At 33.3% G+C, this 20,585-nt stretch overlaps 1 protein-coding gene across 2 annotated transcripts in view; it reads left to right on the plus strand.

Moving 5' to 3' along the window:
- LOC140436990 (anillin-like) overlaps positions 1-20,585 on the plus strand; it is an 81,535-nt gene that overhangs the window by 1,281 nt on the left and 59,669 nt on the right. The window contains exons 5-6 of one of the 2 annotated variants that reach the window (XM_072526198.1): positions 6,246-6,436; positions 11,316-11,666. In XM_072526198.1, coding sequence (XP_072382299.1) covers positions 6,246-6,436; positions 11,316-11,666 — 542 coding nt within the window. The remainder of the gene's footprint in view (positions 1-6,245; positions 6,437-11,315; positions 11,667-20,585) is intronic. The other variant, XM_072526199.1, reaches the window with a different exon arrangement.

Here is a 20,585-nt window from a genome sequence, read left to right on the forward strand (position 1 = left end):
AGAATAATATTCAGTTTTTATTCAATAAAATGAACTATTTATATGAAGAAAGTATTAGAAAGAAAACTGATTTTGTTGATTATCTTGATTATGTGATAAAAAATGTAAATAGGACAGTCACAGTATATCAAATTTATAAGAATTAGTGTACTTAATTCAATGATCCCTGTCCTGACTGTAGTAAATTTAGTAATAATTTTTTGCTGTTGGTTAAATTTCTACACTATGGCAGATGTTGAAAATTACTATATAACTAAGCATACATACTCATAGCCAATCTACGGGGTGACTATCTTACAAACAAGAGTACCTCTAACCCAAGTGTTTGTAAGTCACCTGAGTGTATACACATCTATTAATGCCCATGGTGCATACAAACTTTTATGTCACACTAGTTTGTTTTTGTAATGTTGTAATATATGATCATAAATGAATATCTGGGGCTGTCGAATTTAAAAAGTCAAAATATCAAATCTGTCTATCACCAAATCTTCTCAAAATTAACAGTTTTTTGTGAATTCTACTAAATAATGGTATGTAGTTGTAGTTATAATAATTTATAATGCCTGTGCGAGTCCTTCATGCATGCATAGGCATACCATATAGTATGTAGTTGGTAACTAAGCAATAAAAACACAATAATGAACTAATATGACAAAGTTTATTTTTGAAATTTTATAGTTGTTTATAGATTAGTACTTAAAAGTGGAAAGTTTTTAATGACAATTAATGTACATACACTCACATTATTCATGATTATTCTTCTTTTTTTCAAAGTAAGAAGTCTGCAATAGTAAGTTTCTTTAAACTATTATTAGTGAGAGGTAAGCATTTTGTAGTGTATATTTCTGAGAATAAATGGGTCAAAATATTCCCACCAGGCTATACTATAGTTGATCATCAGAATTGTAAACACTAAATTCCAGGAAATGGTGATGAACATTTTGAGTTATTCAACTGAATAATTTGAGTTATTCAACTGAATAATTTAGACATTGGACTATATATACTAACAAAAAGGCAAAATGTCATACAGTGTGTTCAAATTAAAAAAAAAAATTTACCAAAATCAAATTTATGTGAATACATGTAAGAGGTAAAATTATTTTGTGATAAGCTCTGGAATATCAATATACCAGATTCACAAGATCTGGTATTTTTCAATTTTTTAATTAGCAATTCATATAATTTGTCCTGAGTAAATTGATATAAAACCATTTTTGTTGTTGTTATTGTTAACAAGTGCACATGCAGGACCTTAAAAGAGGAATTTTAAAAAATATGATTGATACATGAAATTGAGTTATTAGTCACTCTGGTTGACCAAAAGGTAGTATCAGTAAACTGATACAATAAAGATATTTCTACTCATTTTATAATATGTATTAGGTATATGTTAAAAAGTATGATGTAAAAGTATGAAATTCATTATTTCAAAAACAGACAATTAAAAAAAATTGAAACATGTCAATTTTAATTTTTGAATGGCCATCAATTGCTATTATATGTGTTAGACATTAACTCATCAGTGTTGTCATAATGATGTAATCAACAATTTTTTTTAAATACACACCAAGGTCATAGGACATCTCATTTGAGTGGTCTCCTAATCGCCTTTACAACAATGTATTATTTAAATATTTATTTCTACATGGTTAACCAAAATTCTGGACAGTAGAGCATCAATTATTTGAACTAATTGGGTGACATAGGTATTTGGAAAGCCTTATTTTAGATAATCAAACTTTATTTATATAGTCATACCTATTTATCCACAGGTACATAAAAGTCATATTTACATACCTACATATGTATTTCACTTTAATTATAAAGAGAAATTAAACAAAAAAGTGCAGTCTCTGCAACAAAACATATTGACATATAGGTACAACATTGACAGAAATATAATATTTTTTATTTGTTAGTTACTAACTATTTAAAAGATCTTCAATTTTCATCTACTGAAGCAAGTCTACCCATTTATGAGTGGCTAGGTCACATAGTTTGTTAAGGACAGATATTTGATATTGGATGCTTTTAGCTCATGTATCAAACCAATGCAAGGCAATATCTAACTAAGCAAGTCCATGCTTCTGAAACACCAATTATTATGTTTTCATCTTCATTAACTGAACTTGCAGTTAATGAGGTACTAGCAGTGGTGTCAGTTTTATTAGTCATGAGGTCTAAAATTTCGCTATCCTGAATAATTTGATACCCTGGATCATCATCAAAATCCATCCATTGTTAAAGTTCTTCATCACATTTTTGTCATAATTAAAATTTTTTACGAAAGACAAAATTTTATTCCAAGCTTTTTTAAGTTCTACTCTTTTACACTGTTACATGCTGCTCCAATCATATATGAACCTTTTTATAATTTCTTATCATGCTTTCTTCTTCTTCCTCTTCTTTTTCCAAAAGTAACTTAAGCAAAAATTTTTGAAGCGAAGCTTCTATACTGGCGTTGTATTACTTTTTATCTATAGCAAAATGCTGAGGCTGGCGTCACGTAACTAGCGGCACGAGAAGGCGCCAGCGTCACGAAATTGCAGTTCTTCACATTGATTCAATACTCCAGCGATAAATTTGTGTTTCTAGTCACCATACATTTTTTTTCTAAGTTGATTTAATTTAAAAACTGCATGAAAAATAACTATCAAAATACAGACATTAAATGAGAAGTAAAAAATTAAAAGAATATCTGTCAAAATATTCGATTCGTAACAATTGTCAAAATTTAAGTCATTAATGTCATCCAATTACTATCAATTAAATTTTTATGACACTTATTTTTAAACATTAATGTTTTCGCTCGTTTACCATTTTTTAATGATAGGTTATAACATAGGGTATAAAAGTCTATGAACTATTCCATGAAAATTGTACTATCTATGAAATAATTTTTTTGAGAAGTGTCAACAACGTGGTTTCTTGCTTTTACCAATGACAAGCATGGGCAATCAGTGGCTGCCAGTAGAATTAGCACAAGTTTAGGCAGTGATACGATCCTTGCTTATTTTTAGATTTATTTTTTGAAATATCCAGATCCAGATGCTGCCAAGAGTTTTTTGTGGCAAAGCTTTCGAATTGAGCCCTGTTCCATCTGCATTGTAAACGTTTTCGGGGATCTAATTTTCTTCCTTCAGTAACTCCCTTGTTTCATTTTGACTGAATCTGCTACCAATGAATCAGCAGACAGTTCTTTTTTCCCCGTAAATGAAACTCACGAATGCCATGTCTTGACTTAAATTGTTTCAACCAGCTTGTGCTTGCTTGGAAATTTGATAGTCCTCCGAGTTTTTCGTTGAATTGAACTGCTTTTTCTCACAGGTACCAGAAAAAGGTTCTCCCTAGGATCCTTTTTTGAGTAAACCACTTATATACATCATTTAAATCCGTATTTGAGGTAAGTTTCATCGTTTTACGACTCAAGGACCCGTCAGAAGAATAAAGCTGAGATATAGAGTTACTTATACCCGTCTTTTGTTTTTTATATCTGTATTGGTAGACTAAACTCGTTTGTTTTTGAAATAATGAATTTATTCTATGAATTGTATCCATTTGCATCATACTTAACTAAGTACATAATTTTGGTTAACCCTGTAGAGATAAATCTTCGAATAATAGATCATTGGAAAGGCGATTAGGAGTCCTTTCAAATGAGGGGTTCCGTGACCCAGGTTTGTACATATTTAAATAAATCGTCGATTATGCCAACGCTGATGATTTAATGTTCAACACATATATAGCAATTGATGGTCACATTGACGTGTTTTATTACTATTTTTTTAAATTCGTCTGTTTCTGAAATAATGAATTTATTCGATAATCTTGCATCATATTGTATGTTAGATAATTAAATATATGTTAGTGTTGACTATCTTCTACGAAATCTGATGATTCAAAGAAACTATTAACATTATGAGAAGAAGATCTATAGCAGTTTAATACATACCGACTTTTTATTTAAATATGCTTTAGCTGAAATATCATTTATTTTAAAATGTTTATCAGTAAAATATTTGTCAAAGTTTATTACATTACAAAGTTTTTTTACCCAGATTGCAGAATCACCCCAATAACTGAGCGACAATAATTTGCGCTAGATAAAATTCAGGTATGCAGTAATGAATTATAGACGCTGAAGGATTCCATATTTCAGACAAAACAAAAAATTTATAGAATTAAAAAATTCAATGTCATTTAATAAATCATTGATTTTATCAACACTCAAACTTAAATATAAACATAGAACAGTAGATGCTATAGTTTGCTTTCAAACACAATTTCACTTTTTTTAATTGTTTGGGAAGCCTCACTATATTGTTTATCAACAACTGGTTTATTGATAACGACTGTGTTCTTACTGTTATTAAAATACGTCAGTACAGTACTATATTTAACCTGAAGTGGTTTTTATAGAGTTCTGACAAATATGGGAGGCGAAAATAATCAAATGAAACGTTGGGGGCAAAATTTTTCATAAGGTGAAAAAACTATTATATACGTGTATTGTGGAATCTCTGACTACGAAAAGTGTTCATAGAGTTCTAAAACGATTTAACAACGTAAAGGTAAGTCGGATACTTCTGTTGAAAAAATTGAAACCAGAGAAAGAAAACATACAGCTTGAAGAGGATGTTAAGTATGCTATTCGTATAAAATTCAATTTTTCTCTTTTTCTGAAATGAAATTCCAACCTTAAACAAAGTAGCAACCTAAATAAACTCAGACGATTTGGTTCCCAAAATATCACGACGCGACGTGTATATTTGTGAACATTAGGGCAAATAAAGATTAAATATATGAAAAGAAGTAGAGCCGGTATTCTTATCGAAAGAGAAGATATTATTTTGTGGCCGAGACGTTACCTGAAAACACTTGGCTAAATCAAGTTCATACTGTCTCAAAGATTTGGCAAGATTTTAAAGTTAGAAATTATAAAGTTATTAAGGGTTATCATCGGCTCTGAAAACACCATTGGGCAAAGTACGGTGAGTAATTTTAACAAACATAGGAAGTGATTAGTTTTTTTTTATAACGGTTTATTACTCTTCAAATACAAGAAAATCGATGACTATCATGAAGAAATGGACGCCCAAAAATTAGAAGGTTGGTTTTCAAAAATTTTATTTAACTTTGAACCAAATATACCTGAATACAATAAATATGTTGTCGACTAAATGGCTCGTGAAAAGAACACCCCTCCTTATCATTGTGAGCTGAACATATCGGACTTATATGGGCTCAAATAAAAAAAAAATAAGTAGTAAGGGATAACTTAACTTTTAACATGGAAGGTGTGAAAGGTCTATTAGCTACTGCTATACTAAACGTCACGCCAAACTCATTGAAAAATTCCATTGCACATACTAGAAAAGAAGAAAGTAGAATGTGAGATCTAGACACTAGAGTGGATGTTTCCGTTGAACCTTTTAATATCAATGTGACTAATAGTGATTGCAATAGTTTTTCATCATCCGACGAGTTTTCTTTGGAGGATAATTAATATTTTGACCTTTTGTGGATGTCGAACTACCTTGTCCATATTGCCTCATATAATAGCTAAGTTAATTTTGTTTACATATGTATCAAATTAAAATATTTACGTCTTCTATAACTCCTACATACGTTACTAATTTTGAAAAGCCAAATAAGCTTTACGTAGTTGTGTTTCAGGTACATACAAAAACATAAATTTGTTAAAAATACTTTTTTAGTAAATATAAATTTTTAATATTCACTGAACAACGTAAACGATACTCTACTTTGAGTGTAGTAAACGCCAAGACTATTGGTCAGTATTTTCTATTACTCATATTTTTTCTTTTTCAAATTTGTGTTTATGATCAAAATATTCATAATTTAATATAATTTCTTCTCTGTAAATATTGGTATAACATTTTTAAAATTGCTAAAGATTGTTTTAAAAACTTTTTTTTTATTAATAAAAAATGTAATAATTTTATTTTAAACATTTACCACATAATATAGAGAAACAAAATATATTATTGAATTTTATTCAGTAGCAACTCACAAAGATATTATTTTTGATTAATTTCATCTAATTTTTCGTTAAATTTTTTGAAGGGTTTGTAAGCCTAATCATTGATAAAAAAATATCAATGGTTTATACATGTATAATAATAAAGAATTGTCCACACAGTAAAGTTTTTCGAATTTTCTGATTTCTTTTCTTTTATATTTGTGTTTTTTTATTGTGCATTACTGTATTATTTAAGGAGGAGAGGAAGCAGATATATCTTCTCCAATTCATAAGACAGAGGAAAAATTTTATTCTGCAGAAGAAGTAACTGTCACTAAACAAAAAACAAATCACAACACACCCTGTTCAAAGGCACCCAAAAAAGGTTTAAGTAGTTTAGTGCATTTAGCTGAGACTATAAATCAATGGGAGGATGATATACATCCTGTAAGTATTATGAAAAACTTGAAATAATTCTACACTCGCTATCATAAAATCCGGGTCACCTTGAAAATCACCGATATTTCATTTTTAACGAGCTTTATCGTAAATAATAATAACACAAATACAAACTAATGCATGTTTCTAATAATTGTTGTCGGCTTAGCGGTTTCCTTTGCAACAAAGAATTTCAATAGTGCCGATTTTGCGGGAAAGCGCACACTTCCCAAAATGAACGGTACCTGTAACTGCCGCTTGTTTTAAATGTCTCATTTGTGCTTCGACTTTCTGTTCAAACGCAACGATCATCATCATCATCTTGGTGCTACAGCCCTTAGAGGGCCTCGACCTTCTCAAGCTTTCTACGCCATTCTATTCTGTCCCTCGCTTGCATTTTCCAGTTGCCGACTCCGATCTTCTCTGCATCTTGTGTTACCCCGTCCATCCACCTCAGCTTTGGTCTACCCCGTCTTCTCATTCCCACGGGTTGCGCTGTTAGAATCTTTTTTATTATGTCAAACGCAACGAACAAACGTTTATTATTGCCACCATTAGTGTTTATTAGGCCATTATTAGTGTTTATTATTGTTTATTTTTTGCCAAAAATACCCTTGACTGTTGTTGAAACGGCGTAAATTGTTGCGCTTGTGAAAGACGGTCACACTCAACGGCAAGTCGCAAGAACTGTTGGCGTAAGCCTTTCTACGGTTCAACGAGTGCTTCAACGCTTTCAGGAGAAGGGTTTGCTATCCAGACGACCTGGCTCTGGACGAAGAAGAATGACCACGGTACGAGATGACCGTTTTCTTGTGTTTCAGGCTTTACGAAACCGGACCTCAACTGCGATTATGCATCGAAATCGTCTACAGGAAGTACGAAATCGCAATTTTAGCGTTGCAACAGTCAGGAAAAGATTTCTTTCTTTTGGACTATCTTCTCGGGTAATGGCTACAGGACCGCCACTTTGCCTGGCGCATCGAGTTGCACGACTAGCTTTTGCTCGATAATACGCGCATTGGGAATTAACGATTGGAGTAAAGAGTTATTCTCAGATGAATCCCGTTTCTGCCTAACTGGATCCGATGGACGTGTAAGAGTTTGGAGGAGAACCGGTGAATGATTTTCACAAGCTTGCATTGCTCCAAGAATGCCATTTGGTGGAGGCTCGGTCATGGCTTGGGGAGGTGTATCTTCCGACTTCCGCACAAAATTACCCTTCATCGAAAATGGGTCCTTAACTGCACGAAGGGACATTGCGGAGATTCTGGAAGAACATGTTATGCATACCATGGCAAGGCTTGGAGAAAACGTCGTTTTTATGCAGAACAACGCGCGAATGCACGTTGCCACGATCAGTATGCAATACTTGGACGAGGTTGGAATTACGAGGTTACCCTGGCCAGCTAGGTTTCCGGACCTGAATCCCATCGAACATATCTGGGACGATTTGAAAAAACGTATTCAACCCCTAACATCTCCTCCTAATAACGGACAGGAGCTTAAGGAACTGTTAGTGAGAGAGTGGAATAACATACATACCACAACATGTAATCCGGAGAAAAATTGACAGTATGTCCCGTCGTCTGCAAGAGGTCATTAGAGCAAGTGGAGGCAATACACGATATTAGTCATTGAAATTTCACTGACATTTTTCCACGTTCTGTATTTTCCATTTTGTTCGTATGCCTGTTTTATCAACAATTTGGTTTGTTTTCTGCTTTTTCAATAAAAACAATAAAAACCGTTTTTATTTTCTTTCAAAACAAACATTGATGACAAATAAAAGATACGTTAGCCTAAAAAAAGGTTATTACTGCACCAGAGGCAAAAATATTCCAGAAACTTGAAATTTTCAAGATGACCCGGATTTTATGATCGCGAGTGTATATATTTCTCAATTCTTTAGATATTTTTTTACTTAATTAAATTCTGAAATAAATGAACTATCTTGTTTTATTACCTTAAAAATTAGTATTTTCAGTTTTTTTGCGTGTTTTAACGCCTTCTGGTAGGGATCAATGGAATGAGTGACACTGAGTTGTAAGTTCCCATCTCTTACTTGATTTTATTAAAAGTGTGTGCTCTCCCTTACACTTATCGGATCAGTGCTCTTAAAATAATAAAACTAAATATTTCTCACGATTTAATAAAAATTTCCAGTATTACCAAGATGAAAGTACACATTTCAAAGTATACTTCTTATTTGGGTGGAGGGTAGCTAAAACACTAATTCGTAAATTTTTTCGTGAAAATAACATTCACTAAGTTGTATAGCGTGATTTTTTACATTGCTGCAAATTTGAAAATAACATTTATTAAGCGATATAGCTATATTTTTGAGTATAGACAAAAGACATATGAACATTGTACTTCTTGAACTTATAAGATCGTAAGCTGACAAGATCTTTTAGAGAACTAAAGTTTTTGTTAACCTTTTCATCTAAATTATTTATTTCACCCTGGATAGTTTCTGTTTATTTAGTAGCTAGAGCTTTTAGTCAGTCTTCGTAGCGTTGCTTAAAAAATGTATATGCTTTAGAGTTGAAAACACTGATCTCATTCTAGTGTGGTCACAGTGAGTTGTCATATTTTTTAAAAATTTTATAGCTTTTACAAATTTTTTTTAAATATCATCCATTAAAAGAAAATATACTAAGTAAATATAGTACCAGTGATTTCCTTTAAACCTCGCATTCAGTATATCACTATTGTGATGTCAGTCTGGTTTTACACAGGGTATAATAAAAAATGTAGTGGCATTTAAATATGGGAAGGAAAAGTTCTCAAATATGTGCTTATGAAACGAAACAGTTGTTTTAGTTGTGTTGTAGTTATTTTGCATAATATGGACTTCTTATTCTTACGTACTTCTTGGTACCTATATTTTCCGGATATTGGCGATCATCATGCCTTCTTGACTTTGTTTGACACAATTTACCATCATTCCTTTCATGGACTACTGTCAATCAAATCTATAAAGATAGGTTCACATTTCTAATGTTTTTCTCAAATTTGAAACTTTGTTTAAGGTACTACTTAGTACAGATTAGAATGCTAAAAAATACTTATTTTCAAAATCATTTTCTCATCTGCTTTATTAGATACAAACATGATGTTTTTTTTTTAAATATTACCTTATCTTTGAGTTAATCAAAAAAATTTTGTTTTTAGTTCCCATGAATAGCCCGTTTTATAGAGGGTGCGTAAGTTAACATCTCAAAAAAAGGTGTCCGATGGCAGACACTAATTCTCAGGATTGGTACATCTTAAACAAAAAAATTCCAACGAAATTACTTAAAGAAAGCGCGCTTGGAAGACAATCAATCACTTTTAATCGAAAATTAACATCAAAAGACAAAATGGCGGCAAATTTTTTACCAATTTTTGCATCTCAAATTAATTGTTCGAATTTTTTTCTTCTAAAAAGTGGATAATTGTCTTTAGGTAATTTAATTGAGGCCTTTTTCTTTAAGTAATTCCATTGGAATTTTTTGTTTCAGATGTGCCAATCCTGGGAACTAGTGTCCGCCATCGGACACCTTTTTTGAGACTTTAACTGAAACGCGAGAACATGTAAATAGATTCACATACCTAGGAATGGATCTGGTCGCAAGCAATGAAGAAGAACCGGAAATAAATAGAAGGCTTGTGCTGGCAAATAAAGCCTATTTCGCGATGGGCCACATATTCAAATCGCGAGACGTACACCGGAAAACAAAACTCCGGGTCTATAAAACAATAATCAGGCCCATAGTAAGTTATGGTTGCGAAACATGGGTGGTGACACAGAAATCTGCCAATGCATTAGATGTGTTTGAAAGAAAAATATTACGTAGGATCCTGGGCCCAATAAGTGAAAACAACAACTGGCGAATTAGGTACAATAGAGAAATATACGAGCAATATAGCGAACCAACTCTAACACAACATACTAAACTGCAGAGATTACGATGGGCAGGGCACGTGGTCCGCATGCATGAGAATAGAATCCCCAGAAAATTATTAAATGCAAGAATGCAGGGAAAAAGACCTGTTGGAAGACCTAAAAAGAGATGGGAAGATGAAGTCGATGAGGATGCCAGGAACTGCCTGGGAACGCGTTCATGGAAAAGAACAGCGGTAAATAGAGATGGTTGAAGAAGCCTGTTGAAGGAGGCCAAGGCCCGATTTGGGCCGTAGCGCCATTGGATGGATGGATGGTTAACTGAAACGCCCTCTAGAAAATCATCTAGCGCGTTCTTTTTGGTACATGGCAAATAAAAATAATATTTTTTTTTTGTTTATTTCAAAGATAAAATAATATTTAAAAATCATGTTCGATTCTAATATTTCATGATTGTATCTAATAAAGTCGCTGACAAGTTTTTTTTAATATTTACATTTTTTTAGCTTTCTAATGTGTACTAGTACCTTAAAGTAATACATCTATTGTGTATCTCTCTCCAATTTCTTTAAACATGTCTATGAGTTTCTCATAATATTCAAAATAAAGTTAATTTTATGTATGTTATTGTTCCATTTAATAGTTCTTATTTATATTTTCTTCTAAAGTATCATACCCATGAATGGTTGGAGTTTTAAAAAGACTGCTATGGCCTATACAGTATTAAAATATATGCCTACTTTTGATTGTATAGTGCACTTTTTCGACTAATTAAGTTTAGTTTGACTATGGTGAGCATAATAAATAATTTATGAAACTTTCATTAGCGTGGAAGCAAAATCTGATACAAAAAGCTCAGAACTTCTCGTCACTAGTGTCTACCGCGCATAGAGGAGGTGTTCCCAAATCGAAATCATCACACTTTTGACATATTTATATATAAAAATATATTCTAATATATTTATATCTTTACAAATTACAATTTTTACGTTTTTTTAATAGATTCGCCAAGTTGAAACATCAAAATCTTCCCCAAAAAAGACTTGGAAACCACCTGCCCCTCAACCACCAACTTCTAATAAAAATAGTCCTATCAAAACGTCAGTAAAACCCAAAGCACCAGCACCTCCAAAAGAAGTAGCTTCCCCTGTAAAGAGTCCCCAATCGATAAATTCCCCATTTAAAATACAAGAACAGTCAAACAAAATTGAAACAAATAAAAGAAATAATACTTTTGTTTCTCAAACCAGTCCTGAAAATCAATCCAATGGTGTTAAGAAGGATCTAACTACCCAAATAGTTGGAGTTATAGCCAAACAAGTGAGTTGGGATCAAAATGTTTTAGATAAATTGGTAAGAAAGTATTATTTACATTTTTTTGTGTAGCTTTGAATAATTTAGCTAATCATGTTGGGTTGTAGATATATTTTGCTTACTAATTTATATCAAGCTGACGATATGAGTAAATTCTTTAATAAAAAGTATCACTGTTAAATTTAACTAGGTATGTATAAAAATGCGCTAAGCAAGTTCTTGTTAAGTGTTGATTCGTCGGTATCAAGTGTTGAGTATGTTTTCTAGAAAACTTTTGAATTATTCCTTCTTCAGTTTTTTCAATGAACCATTAGGATATCATGCTTTGCTTTCAGAATTACAAAAACCTTTTACAAATGTAGGTGCTCCTACTGATTTTTTCTGCGTGTCTTTGCTTTTAAAGAATATGTTTAGCTGTATAGCTGTATTTTAGTGTTTTAGAACTTTTTAGTTACAGATATCGGTATAGTTGCAGTATTGGTAATTTTTAGCACCTTAGAAATATTTTACACAAAAATTATAACTTTTGCTTTTTTAAAGTATTAACTCATATTTGGTTAGAAATATTATGATTTTATATTAGAAGCATTGAAAATAGAGTTTATGTTATTTAGGAAAAGTATTGTTTAGGTATTCAAATTTTATTTATTATTGAGAGAGTAATAAACTACTGTCAAGTGCTTGGGCGAGGTGTACTGTTTATTATTTTAACTTTTTCTGGCCAATATGCACTGTAACTAGGAACTAAATCGTAAACTTTATGATAAAAGTACAAATATTACATGTACAAATATACAATGTACAAATATTTGAAAAATAGGAAAGGGTGATAAGCTCGTTATCCTCACGCGGTATGCAAATTAAAGGATTAGAAGATTAAAACTACAAATGGGAAACTATTATTCATTATTTGAGATTATTATTAGAGAACAAACCTTTTTATTCACAACAAAACCCAACTCGAAGAGGATTTTCAAGACCATTCGATCTGCTTAATAGATAACTATATGCCAATTTAGTTATTTATATAATATGCCATAACTTAATGTTAATACACTGCCGATCATAAAATTAGGATCACCCCGTAATTTGAATTTATTTTAGAAATTATTATTCTTTTTGAACTATTTTCGATTGTAACAGTTGACTAGTAGATTGCTTAAAGAAAACAACGTTTTTGTCCTTCAAAGTTTATTGAAAGTAATGAAAATTAACAATTTTCCTTTGATATACTAAATATTGAAAAGGGGCGATTTCAATGTGCGAAGTTGTCTTGAATTTCTGGCGGCCTGCACATGACTCCGTAAACTTCTCTTCTCATTGACTCATCCCAAACATGTTATATGGGATTGTAATCTGAACTGCGATCAGGTCAAACAAATCACGTGATGTTAACCTCGTCACGATGTTCAGTAACTATCCAAACAGTGTGGCATTATCATGCATAAATGTTGCGTTGTCTCCAATAATAACCATAAACAGTAAAACGTGGTCTTTTAGAACCTTGTCGGGTATCTATGCGCAGCCAATGTCTCATTCTCGATAAAGACTAACTCCGCGAGGGCGTCAAACGATATGCTTCCCCATGCCATGACTGATCCTTCATAAAATGGAAGTCGCTCGGCAACACATGCTTGAACATATCTTTCTCCTGAAGTGTTCCAGTTAGTTTAGTTCGAGAAGATAACCCACAGCATGAAGTCGCCTCCTAACTGTCCATTCACTTACGTTTACATTTCTCACTTTCTGCAGATGCTTTCGAGGACAAACTGCCGTGCCCGTTAGGTTTTTCAAAGTACTAGAAACGACAAAGCGGTCATCTCTAACTGTTGTAATTCCGCCTCGGCCTGAAACAGGTCTTCGAGTAAGCAGACTGGTCTCTTCGTACCGTCGTTATACTCGTTGCACACTCGAGAGACTTATACCAACATTTCTCGCAGTTTCGCTCTGACCGTGACCATCTTCAAACGCCGCCACAATTCTTGCCACCACAACAGAACTTATGATCATTGCAATACACTGACAGTGACAACACTACAAAAACAATTTACAATTGACGTTAAAACATAGAAACATAAACTATGCTGATAATGGTTTTTAGAAATTAGGATAAGAGGCTCTTTTTATGTTAAACGCTTATCGAAACAGCAAAAACAATTTTTTTCGAACAATCCATTCTTAAACTATGTTACGACCGAAAATAGTTAAAAAAGAATAATAATTTCTAAAATAAATTCAAACTACGGGGTGGCCCTAATTGTATGTTCAGCAGTGTATACGATTTAACGATAACACTAAGAAATTTTTAACTACTCCGTAATTATTGAATTATCACTCAAGAACATTTTCTAAAAAAATATAGTATACTTTCAAAATATTGTAGGCACTTATGGCGACCATTAGGCGTTATTATTGGTCTTCCAGTATCGTAAATTTTTTTTTCTAGGAGTTAAGAGGTAACATATTGTAGTATATATGTAACTTGTATTGAAGAATTTTTGCAAATTGTATTTACTATAATTCTCTCTCTAATGTTAAGAAATGTCTAAATAAATATGTGTAATCGCTCACTGAAGGTAACTGAATAATTTCGACATCGGATTATATGGACTAACAAAAAGGCAAAATGTACATACAGTTTTCTCAAATTAAGTAAATAAAATAATCAAATTTCTCCTTCAGCCTTAAGTAATCCAACTTTGGACATAGGCTTCCCCCAAATAAATCCAGTGTTTTCTATTTTGCGCCACTTGCTTCCAGTTGTGTCCTCCGACCTTCTTAATGTCATCAGCCCATCTCATTTGTTGTCTTCTTCTGCTTCTCTTTCCTAACCATGGTCTCCATTATTGTATTTCGTGGTTCCATCTTTTATCCTTCAGTCGGGCATTGTGTCCTGCGAAGCTCAATTTTAATTTGGCAGTATGTTCTCTAGCATTTTTTACTTTACTTTTGGTTCTAATCCATTTGTTTGTTTTTTTGTCGATAAGTCTCACCCCGATCTTTCCATCGCTCTTTGTGCCTTTACCATTTTATCCATATTAGACTTGGTGAGTGTCCAAGTCTGTGAACCATACGTGAGTATAGGGAGGATACACTGTTCGTAAATTCATAAATTCTGGTTTTTAAATATTGTTCTATTTTAGTGCTTTGCAAGATCCAACTTAGTTTTCCAAATCCTGCCCAGCTAACCTTATTCTTCTGGTAATTTCGGCAGTTTGATTTTCTTTGTTAACTTTCATTATATGTCTCAGGTAGATGTATTCGCTTACTGTTTCTAAATTTATGTCGTTAAACGTTATTTCTCTAATGTTCGACTAAGACCTACTTTTTGCGAAGCTTAAAATAGTTGTGTTATCATGGTCTGTAGTTCTTCGAAACTTGTAATATTACAATGTCATCAGCGTATCTCAAATGACTCAGTTTTCTTCCATTAACGTTTATTCCTTTATCTGTCCAGTTAATGTCTTTGAACACGTCTTCCAGTCCAAGTGTGAAAAGCTTTGGTGAGATAAAATCTCCCTGGCGGGAGATTGAACTCCTCTGTTTGATTGGTATCGCTTTGGTTTTCGCATCTATTTGTATTTTCATCGTAGCTTTCTTGTAAATATTATGTATGAGCATTCTATATCGGGAGTCTGTTCTGTAGTTGTTCATAGCTCTCTATTGCCCAAAGTTCTATGGAGTCTAATGCCTTTTAATAATCAACGAAGCCAATGTATAGGTTCAAGTGATATTCATTGGCTTTCTCTATTAGCGTTCTGACTGTAAGAAGTTGATCCACTGTAATGTAACCTTTTCGGAATCCTGCCTGCTCTACCGGTTTATAGCTGTCGAGCTTCGACGTTAACCTGTTAGTTATTACTTTCATAAACAGTTTGTACATTTGGGACAGCAGGGAGATTGGCCTATAGTTCTTCAGATCTCCCCTGTCTCTCCTTTTTTTAAGAGAAGTATTGTCAAACTTTCATTCCAATCATCTGTGACGTCTCCTCTGTGAAGACATTCGTTGAAAAAATTTTTCAATTCTTCGAGAATAATTTCACTCCCCTCCTTCAACATTTCTACAAGTATTCCATCTTGGCCCGGAGCCTTATTGTTCTTTAGTTATGCCATAGCTTGTTTTATTTCGAAGGATTCTATGTTAGGGAGTATTTCTGAGTTGACATTCGTTATCTTTCTCTTAAGATCTTCCTTTGCAGTGTTATCTTCTGTTAAACAGAAAGAATAAAAATTATTGATGGTATGTTAAGACTTTAACAAAATCATTGATTCTATCAACACTGAAGCTTTTTACATTTAAACAAAAACATATTATATGGGAATGGGCGAGAGAAACCTTTGTAGACCCAGAACCATTGAGTGGCATCACCAAAGATGTTACAAAAAACGAAGTTCAGAAGTGGATGATAATAAGAGCCACTTAAGAATCCAGACTAAGGAAATAATCATAAGGTAAATTTGTTGTTGCTATGAATAGTGATTTGACTAAACTGTCTACGATAAGTGTTTACAGAATTATAAAATCATCCAAACAAAATGAAGTTAAGTCATATACATATTTTGAAAAAAATTTAAACCAGAGGAAGAAAAGCTTTAGCTTAAGATGACATTTAGTCGCTATTCAGAGAAAAATCTATGCTTTTTTTTTTTCGAAGTGAAATTCCAACCTTAGTGTATTATTTCGAACAGTAGTAACAGTATTCTTATAGAAATAGAAGGTATCATTTTCTGGTGGAGGTATAACCTAAAAAAATCTAAGACTATCATCCTGAAGGAAGGAAAATCTACTATTTAGAAGAGACTTGGCTGAATGAAGGTCATACTGACTCAAGCTGTATCAAGATTTTGAAGACCGTCGGCAAGCCTTCGTTGAAAGATCATGCAACGTGTATATAACAGGCTAGCGTTGAGACTATATCCAAAGGCTTGGGTTATCTGTCGCATAAAATAAACAGCTGAGGTATGGGTTGATCAATAAGAGTAAGAATAACTGTACTACATCATTTATTTATGTTAACTACCTTGTGGAAGCAAGTTAAAACAAAGAAGTTCGACCAATTTCAAAATGTACTTAACTCTCGCAACTACGACTGCCCTCCTGCTAATTCAGATATTCAAGCAAGGGCCTGCAGCGGCTTACTGTTGTTGGAAGTTCGCCGTCGCCGAATGCTTGCTGGTCGGTTGTAGAGGATGATCACCCTAATAAAAAGACTTTGTGGTGGAAATTCTATTCCATAATTGTTTAATACTTAAAAAAATTTGGACCTCGCGGGAAGGGCTGAAAATAAACTAGAATCTAAGCAGATGGCCAACACTTGAGAACTGATTTAACAAGAAAGATTGATCCATCATTATGAGACAGCATTCCAAATATGCATGAGGCATTTGGATCGGACTTTCTTGTTGAATTAAAATTTAGAAAAAGTAAAAAATTAACAATTCTGTTCTGAAAACGTTCTAAAAACTTGAGGAAAAAAAATTATAAAATACATTCTGCACCAAAAATTGAATAAAAAATCAAGTCTAAATGGAAGACAAAGCAAAAAATAAACCAAATAAAAACTTAACCGCTATTAGATGCGGCTACGTATAGATGGGGTATTTGCTTTCTTAAACTTCATCAGTGATTTTTGGAAGACAATACCTCGAAAATGCTGTTGGTTCGATATTTAAAGTGAGTTGTTTCTGGAGTTGTGCGTAAAATGGAAAGAGGATCTACAAGAAATGTTACTGGTTTTTAATATTTTTGACTTTGTGGTTGTGGAGGTAAAATATGCCAGTCAATTCCACAATTGAGGTGGAAACTGATATCATAAATATTAATTTAAAATGAAAATAAAATTAAGTAGCGAGGCAAAACTTAATTTTTAAAATGGATGTTGTGAAAGGTCTGCTAGTTACTGCTACAGAAAACGTTACGCCTTACGAAGAAGGCAGAACGTGGGATCTTGACACTAGAGTTGATGTTTCAGTTGAACCATTAATAAAGTTATCAATGTGAATAATAGTGATTGCGATAATTCTTCGTCACCCTACTAGTTTTCTTCAGACTATAGTTAATGTTTTGACCTTTAGTGGATATGAAACTACTCTGTCAATATTGCCTCATATAATTATAGATAAGTTAATTTTGTTTATATACATTGTCGAATTAAAATACGTCTTCTGTAACTTGTACATTATGTCACTAATTGTTAAAAGCTAAACAAGCATCAAGAAATTGTGTCAAAAATATACAAATTTAGTAAAAATACTTTTTTTCCATATAAATTTTTAAAATCACTTCGACGGCGTATACAATTCACTACTGGGTATATGCAGTGAATGCAAAGACTCAGCGATATGTATCTCTCTCTCTCTCTAACTTGTGGCTTTGGTGATCTACTGTTCTTTTCTACTGGCCAGCGTTAAGTTTTATTAGATACTTTAAGTCCCTTATTCTATGACTGTTTGATTTTATGTGAAATATTAATGCAATAGTTGATAAACTATCTATTATCAAAACCTGGCAATAGCGTTGTCGTTAAAACACAATAATTATCATTGTGTTTCAGAATTTGGTGCCCACGATTTTGAAACTATACTATATGTAGTTGGTCCCCTCGTCGAGTAAACATTTTAATTAGTATCATAGAAAGTGCTAAATATTTATAAAGTTTTTTCTAGTGTTAAACATGAAAAGCCTTTCAGAATTTATTCCGGTTATACGTAAGACTAAAAGTGACTTTTTGTTAACGAAATAACGTGTTTAAAACATTGCAGAAACCGATTATACCATGTCCCCACTGTTTTTTCATCTACACGTAGAAAACGTATTTAATGAAGACCTAGATGAAGTATATGTATAAACAGGTAGAAAATGAATAATGTGAGGTATATGATGGCACAGTGATTATTTCTATGGAAGCCGCCTGTTGTAAACCAGTCATACGCAGCCAGTTGACTTACTGAACATCTTCCATTTCTTCATGATACCCGTTCCAGGATTCTGGAACCCTGTACCAGCTTGTACAGATCTAGTAGATGGGTATCACATGTTTGAGTCACTCGATGGTCTCCAATAAGGTTTTGCCCCCTGAGAACTAATGAGTCGCAGTCATGCAAGATTTGGTTGACTGTTTCAGGTCAACTGTATGCTACAGAGTCTGTTGCTAAAGTTTCCATGAAACAGTCCCATTGTATGCAAGTGTCCCTTGACTAGCACATATCCAGTAAGGAAGCCCGTTATGCTTCTGAGCTTATTCCTGCTTGTTTTTCGCAGTACTCCAGCTCTATTAGCACATGTCCGTCCAATATAAATTTTGCCATGTTTTTGACTGAGTATGTTTTCTAAGTGAGAGTTATGTTGCCTTCGGGCCCAGGCTTTTTCAGGTTGCGAACAATGTTTTTGGCAGTCCCACGGCTGACCCTGTATGTATTTTGTAGCTGGTGCTTTTCTGGTAACTTCATCAGCTCTTTCACTGCCGTATATTCTCCGGTGACTTTTATTGTATATTGAAACTTGAAAACCATACCAGTGTGACATAATCAGTCTGTCGTTCCTCTCGGCATTTTATCACTAGCCTAGAGTCCAACTTAGGACTTATAAGAGTTCCTATGGCTACTTGGTTATCTGGGCATAATATATTGATCCACTTTAGTTCAAAAGCCTTCATGTTAGTTTTTCTTGCCCAGTGCAAGATTGCAAAAATCTGCCTGAAATACAGAAATATATGGAATAGAAATGTTTAAATTTCTACCACTACTGAATGTTCCTCCACCCGACCCTTCTGCAGTTGTAGACCCATCTGTATACTAGGTATAATTTTACAATATTCAAGTGTTTCTTTTACCCCGTCCTTCTCCTAGGTAAATGTCTACTTGGAAAGGTATTTTAGATCTGTATATGGGTACCATATGGTCAGAAATCATCCATTCGGTATGGCCGATTTCATTTATGATACTATGTCCTGATCTAACTGCTACAATGCTCAGGTTTTCTCGCAGTCTATAATATCCCATTCTCGCATCCCCCTTATAACTATGTGTAAAGGAGGGAGGTCCAGTAGGGACTCCATACCCGCCGTTAGTGTGTCGCTCATAGCCCCTGTTATTCCAAGGCAAGCAAGTATTTGCACGTTGCTTAGTTTGAGGATGGCACTTTTTTGCTGCACTTTTGGCCACTATACCACTGATGCTTATGTACTTGTTGTTTTTACCACCATATTATAAATCCAGTCCAACATCCAACAGTCTGGTTTTAAATCACATATTTTTCCACGAGTAAGTCTGGCTACCATTAACATAGTTACCGCTCTCTTGGTTACTTGTTCTATCTGCTGATTCCAAATCTCGAGTATAATAGTACCCGAAGATACTTTACTTTACGTCACTCACCAGATTTAGATGTGTAGCATTTCCAATCCCTCTAAATTCCTCCTGGTAAATTTTATGAATTTGGACTTCCGGGAGCTTATGTTAATGTCATCCGCATGGCCTAGGATATGATGCCTGTCGCATTATTAAGGAAGAGCATAACATGTGGGAGTTTAGACAGTTTTATACAAAAAAAACGTTCAACCAGTTATTACTACGCATATGGTATAAACTTATTAAAATCTTTTTTCCAGTTTGTAAGTGTTTGGAATACATAATTGGAGTTTATAACTCACTCTTTCAATAACAAATAAACTGTAGTTGATTTTTCTTTGTAAATATATTCTCATAAAATACTTATGAACTTATTCGTGTATATATTTTTCTCAAGATTCTAACGAATACTTTTAGTGTGTTATTAAACCCTAAATAGCTAAAATGTGTATATCGCATTTCTTAATGTTCTGACAGCACGACCACCTTATTACATATTCAAAAAGAGATATATCTCTTAGAGAGTAATCCTCAATATTTTACAAATAAATACTAACATTTTAATTCCAAAGTAAATAGACATCTGTATTTTCTGACATAACTGCCAGC

Source organism: Diabrotica undecimpunctata, chromosome 3 (genome assembly GCF_040954645.1).
Source record: "Diabrotica undecimpunctata isolate CICGRU chromosome 3, icDiaUnde3, whole genome shotgun sequence".
NCBI lineage: Eukaryota > Metazoa > Arthropoda > Insecta > Coleoptera > Chrysomelidae > Diabrotica > Diabrotica undecimpunctata.